The 6,000-nt window shown below is 38.4% G+C and overlaps 1 protein-coding gene across 1 annotated transcript in view; it reads right to left on the bottom strand.

Moving 5' to 3' along the window:
• Nucleotides 1-1,612: 1,612 nt before the first annotated feature.
• The window catches only part of LOC111345456 (receptor-type tyrosine-protein phosphatase F), a 61,169-nt gene continuing 56,781 nt past the window's right edge, over nt 1,613-6,000 (bottom strand). Inside the window, exons 35-40 of the mRNA XM_088737354.1 lie at nt 5,924-5,994; nt 5,564-5,698; nt 5,123-5,245; nt 4,032-4,186; nt 3,104-3,239; nt 1,613-2,751 (exon numbers count right to left, since the gene is read on the bottom strand). Coding sequence (XP_088593480.1) covers nt 2,671-2,751; nt 3,104-3,239; nt 4,032-4,186; nt 5,123-5,245; nt 5,564-5,698; nt 5,924-5,994 — 701 coding nt within the window. The 3' untranslated portion in view covers nt 1,613-2,670. The remainder of the gene's footprint in view (nt 2,752-3,103; nt 3,240-4,031; nt 4,187-5,122; nt 5,246-5,563; nt 5,699-5,923; nt 5,995-6,000) is intronic.

Genomic DNA, 6,000 nt, shown 5'->3' with positions numbered 1-6,000 from the left:
GAAAGATATATCCAACTAATTTCGCTTAATTTAGCAATTAAAATGATAAACATACGTTATCAGTAGATTTCAAATGATGCGGTGCTCACCTGAAGCCAGAGGAAGAAGTGCAGCGACAAAAGCTACACGGAAACAAAGCTCGAGATGAAACTGCGCCATGTTTCCATTGAGTTTGTCAGGGTATGCGATCACGATTGGTTTGCTTAATTGAGCGGCTATTTGAACAGAAAGCTCATCCGACAAAAGATGTCTTTGTTTCTCACTATTCAAGCTCGTCTCAGAAAATTGTGGTTGTCAATCAGTTTATGTTGATTTTTAAATGATGATACATTTAGCTCTCTGTAGTATTTATAGTGGTTACACGAGTGGATGTGTAGGTCGGTTGGTTCGGCAGTTTGAATTTCACCCTCTAATGCTATGGATGTAGCAGTAATACTTCTACTATTGAGATTTTCAGAAAATCTGAGTACCTTTTATAACATACCCAACACAACGTACGCTCTGATCGGGCGATTCAGTGTCTATTTGCTAATGGGTGTTTGCTGCTGACGTGAGCAAATGCATCGACTTGTTATCGATGTATGAGTTAGTAGGGAACTTTAGCATCACGTTTACGGCAAACGGCGAACCTGAGGAGGTCACGTGACCACCGCTTTGCCGTCACGTTTGCAGTTTGCGGTTCCAGTTTCGACGGGAAAAAGGCGCTCTAGCCGTAAGTGATTTACGGGAAGGCTTTTTGGCCCCTTATCAAAACCAACTTACGTTTGACACTTTTAGTAAGAATTTTCCACCATTTATGGATCCAAATGTCGTTTTTTTTGTGATTAAAAAAACAATGTATTTTGCATGATCTAAATGGAAGAAAGCCGAGTGGCGAAAGAACTTGAAAACAAAATGGCGGCTCGAAGTTCCTAAACATGTGCATGCAAAGAAACACAGTTATGGAGTTCTGTATCAATGTATGCCTTCTTCCATTTCTAGAAAGTGCCTTTTAGATAGCCAAACACTTGCCAAGAGGTGATGCTGGCGACCGAAGCGGCCCAGCGAAGGCCAAAATGTCCCGCTGATTATAAGGAAATTCCGAGGGTACTTTCCCCTTTTTTTTCGGAAGACAAAAAACCCGTCGTGCTCTCAGGGCGAGCTTGTAGAGAAAGGATGAATGGCCTTATCTCAAAATAACTTGAAGAAGATAAAAAGGCTCTTAAAAGGTAGGCTTTTCCCGCCAAAAGACGTCAAAGCCATGCTAAATTCAATTTTGGTGACGACGGCAAACGGGAAACCTCAAACCGCTAGCAGCCGTTTGCCGTTTGCAGTAAACGGGATGCTAAAGGTCCTTATTGACGAAGCGTGAGGTCAAGAGGGCTGGATACTGGCCGAGTTCTTTCTTCGTAATTTCATGGACTGAGAAAAAGTCCAGCGGTCAAAACGGGCCCTTCTTACCCGCTCGGATAGCCAATCCGAAGGTCGATTACTACAAAATTCACAGAATATAGAAAATGTTAACTTTGAGTTGGTGAATATGACCACATTTTAAAAAAATACCGATTTCAATCACAATCAATCAATTATTAATTATGTGAATAGAAATAGTAAAATCAACAACGAAACAAAGTTTCCATGACTCGTAGTTTCATGCTTTCGCAATCATCAGAAGGTCTACTTTCTGTATTGAGCACTACACAGCCAGCTTAAGCATCTCCTCCAGATAATTACGTGAATATAAATCTTTACGCTGAATAGACTCTATACTTTACTTTGGAAAATTATACAATTGTTGAATATTAGACAATTCAATGTGTATTGCACGTTTTAATTTTCCATAAATCGTTAAAAAAAATCACTTTATCATTTCATAAACAAAAATCTAACCTATACAAAACTCTATCTTATTTCTGAGAGAAAAAAGGCAATTTCATATATAGACGTTGTGTGACCTTCCTGTATGGTTTGATAATGGAATATAATGAGAACTAAATCTAGATATCGGAGGTAAACGCAAAAGGCACGTTAACACACCAAAACAAACTATAGAACTACAAACCTCCACTTTGAATCCAACGATTTTGACAAGAAACGATAACTTTAAAACTTCACATAGACTTTCAAGAAAAAATATTATGAAATCTATGTTCTAAAAATCTTTCCTTTACCTTTAACTACAAAATACTACAAAACTCTATAAATGTAATAAATTCTCTAAGAGTTGTTGTCTTCTAAATCTTTCTACATACACCGAAAATGTAGTATCTCTCTCTTTTAATGGGATAGTTTGAAAAGTACGATAACACAATTAATGATATTGCCATTGTACTGAGCCGTGTAGAGACACATGTTTGTGTTTCAAGTTACCATAACGGAATCTGAGGTAAGTACATCTACAATCAAACTTTGAACCTCCTTCAGCTGACAACACCTTCAGTTGTATTGACTTATTTTACCTACTTTTACTTAAAATATTTTATGGATAATACTAAAATATATAAAACTTTATAAAAAACTTTTTTAGCAAATATATTGGAGGGAAAGGCCTTCTACTTAGAGGTAAATTTAACACATTATAAAAATTTGAATATGAAGGAAAAAAAGCTGCCGAACACAGCTCAGCCATAAAAACACTCGAGGATGTAGATCACTTCTGTCTGTCAAACCTTTCATACTTTGCAATGCGCTTTAACATTCTGCAAAGTTTGAGTAGGTGCTGAAAGAGTCTAAGTAAGCCACAACTGTCTTGTAACAGAACATGTACTGCTCCTGAAAGATGAATAAAAAACAGCATACCTTAGGCTCACGAGGGATATACTATTGACTAGTGGGCACCCAGCACTGTGCAAAGAAAGCTTAGGAAGAAGTAAAAATAAGCAAAAACTATTCAACATGACAAACAATAAACTGCTCAGTATAAAGGAAAACTCAGTCTTAGCTAGAAGGACTGGCGGAAGATTTTAGGTGCACGTGATAACCCTTGCCCAACCCCCAGTATGAAAAAGCAAATGTGGTATTTTATTACGTTACTAACAGACGCTGGAGAAGAGGTAACCTGTTATGCCAATCTACATCCGAGTAAAATTGTAACAGTCACAACTTTTGACACCTGTCAACTTACCAGAGTGTTGACTCCACCTGGTCTCTTTGCTCGAACAAGTTTCACAGTCTGGAAAACGTCAACTGTTTGTTCAATCTTGACTCGTTCGATCACTGACATTATAGTAGCTACACAGCCGCTACGGCCAATACCATCACTGTAAAAAGATAAAAGGAAAATCAATCAAGAAAGTGGAAACGTGGACTCTGGTGGAACGATGTTACAGTTTCTCGCCTCGTTTCTTTACCCTTAAACACGAAGGCGCGCTATAAAAGGAGCCTTAGGTCCCACTGGACCATTTGTCAATCAACCGCCGTGTGATGTAGAACTCTTAGAGTCAAGTCAGCTTGAGCTACAGCTACTCCAAAGCAGTGAACAGGGGACGCATTCCTCAAAATTGTTTCATGTCTTCATCATAATTCAAGAATTTTTGAGAATTGTATTTGCTTTCTCCAATGGAAACTATCTTTATTTGTGGCGGTAAATTTGAGATCGAAGTAGGTGGTTCGCACGTTACCTCATGCCACCATGCTGGTGGAAGTAAACAAAAGATATCTTATTAGCTCTATTTGTTCGTCTACCAGCATTTGAAATTGACCCACACACGTCAACGGTGAGTGACAAATGAGCCTAGGTCTTCCCAGAGAAGACTTCCCTATATAGCGCGCCTACGTGTTTAATTTTTCAAAAGTGTTAAGTATTAATGTAGATGGTGCATATTGCAGACAGGGTAAATTGTTTTAAGTTCAGATGACAGTCTGAGCTTGTCGTACAAAAAGTAAGCGTTTGCAGTTATATATGATTCAAGCATCTGATAAGTTACCATACGCTATTCTCATGAGGTATAGACCGATTGAACCATTATCAGCCAAATCCCTAGTGTGTTTAGGGTCACGTCTAGTAAAACATTTGAACGTGTAATAACATCAAGAAGAAGCGTGCTCTTTACCTGCACTGAAAAACAATGACTCCATTTCCTGATTGCTGCTGAGACTGCTGAACAGCGGTCATCAGGTCGAGTATCTCCTGGGGATCTGGGCACGAGTTTGTGTTGGCCCAACCAGTGTACTGTATATGCTGTAAAGTTGACGTCTTCTTAGGAAGCTAAAGAACAAATTTAATTAGAAAGCGAGTGATTTTGATAAGTCGTCACGAGGGCCACGTGATCGTATAAGCAAGTCTCTCTTTTGGCTGTTGCTTTTGAGAACTTGAAATCCTCCAGAGATTTCAATCCGTTGTTTTCTTCGTGGGGAAGCCTCAGAGAACTTGTAAGTACTTAAAAAAACTCTGAACTTCGCATTTTAAGAAAACACTGCAAATTATATCAATTTATTAGTGTGTTTTTAGTTTTATTGTAGGTCTACTAGCCTACGCGTGAGAGGCGAAACAAGGTGTAATGAACGTATTTGTGAATTGAATCGTGGGATTGTCTGTAAAATTCCCAAACACATTCTACAGTGGATACCCCTTTTAAAAAAATCAATTTTCCACGCAGGATTAATTTCATTACGAGGAATGAAACACTGAATTTTGAAAAATAAAGAAGCAAAAGAAGAAAAGAAAGACTTCCACCGCTGGATTCCATAGTCATACAAAAGTTCAGAAAATCTGATGGTAAATCAAACAATATCGTCTACTAAATATTTTCCTCTCTACTGATCATCTTTCTACCAGACACTGCACAGATGATGTTATGAAAAATTTTTCATTGGTCTCCCCTGATTGTGAAAGCGTTAAGGTCAAACTCCTGCGCATCGAAAACGTACAAACACTTCCTATTGTTATAGTAAAGGTTCCCCCCAAAGTCAGGTCTCGACACTAACGGTAGCTATAGCCCACTAGCCACAGCCTAGTAGAAATTCAGTTTTGGCTTGTGGATTTCGATTTCCACCAGCCAGTTTGGCTGGTAAACCAACTGACATTGTCGTAACATCTAAGATGTCACCAGCCACTTGGCTAGTAGGTTGAAAAGTTAGTGTCGAGCCCTGAAAGTAATCAGATAAAAGAGGATCTAAAAATTCTAAAACAAGCGAACCGTACCGCTGCATTCTCTACGCTGAATCGTCGGGTAGTGATATTGTTAGAAGTCTCTTGAGACAAAAGCTGGACGGTGACTTCCCCATACTTGGCGGATTCCTTGCTTGGCCAGTATTGTGGGTAGTTCTATAAAGACAAAAGCAGTGCTACTAAGAGATTTGGTGATACCATTAACTGGATATATTTAAAATTACGATAGGAATCTAAAAAGAGGTGGGAAGGATTTTCCAGTAAAGTGTTCCACCTCTAGAGTATGACATTTGAGAGCATAATCATTCGGACAGTCGTTGTAAAATATTACTTTCTATTGACGATGAAGGATGCCAAAAGGCTGTTTCGTCTCTCAAAATGTTTTAAGTTATCTTAAGTTAACTAAATGACTTCTCCGTTGCTAAGAGTGAAGCGTGTTGCTTCGCGCTTTTTAGACACATGTCATGACCTTACCTGCTTTCCCTCTTTCAAGTTATTCAACATCACAACTGTGCCAATATCATATTGAGAAATCATTTGCCAGAGGTCTAAAATAGTGTTATCTAATGGCGCTTGAGTCAGGATGTATGCATTACGTTGTTTGTAGTCCTGATAAATAAAAGATCAAAAGAAAATATGGAAGTCAATTTGAGCAGCACGAGTATATTAGCAGAAAAAGAATAAGACCACCACAACTCGAGAAGGAAAAAAATTAAAATAAACATTTACATTTAGATTGTAAATAACCTGAAAGTTCTGAGTCTTTTCTGATCAAAATGTTGGAATTACAGAATATACCATAACCAAATAAAAAAGGGTCATTTTTGCACTTACGTCAACGAATGAGGCATTGATGTAACTCTTGTCTTGTGAAGAAGCTTGTAAGAGCACTCGAGCGCTGTCCACTGGGA

Source organism: Stylophora pistillata, chromosome 11, assembly GCF_964205215.1.
Source record: "Stylophora pistillata chromosome 11, jaStyPist1.2, whole genome shotgun sequence".
Classification (NCBI taxonomy): domain Eukaryota; kingdom Metazoa; phylum Cnidaria; class Anthozoa; order Scleractinia; family Pocilloporidae; genus Stylophora; species Stylophora pistillata.
The sequence above is the reverse complement of the archived record's forward strand: the minus strand, read 5'-3'. Positions and strand labels throughout refer to the sequence as shown.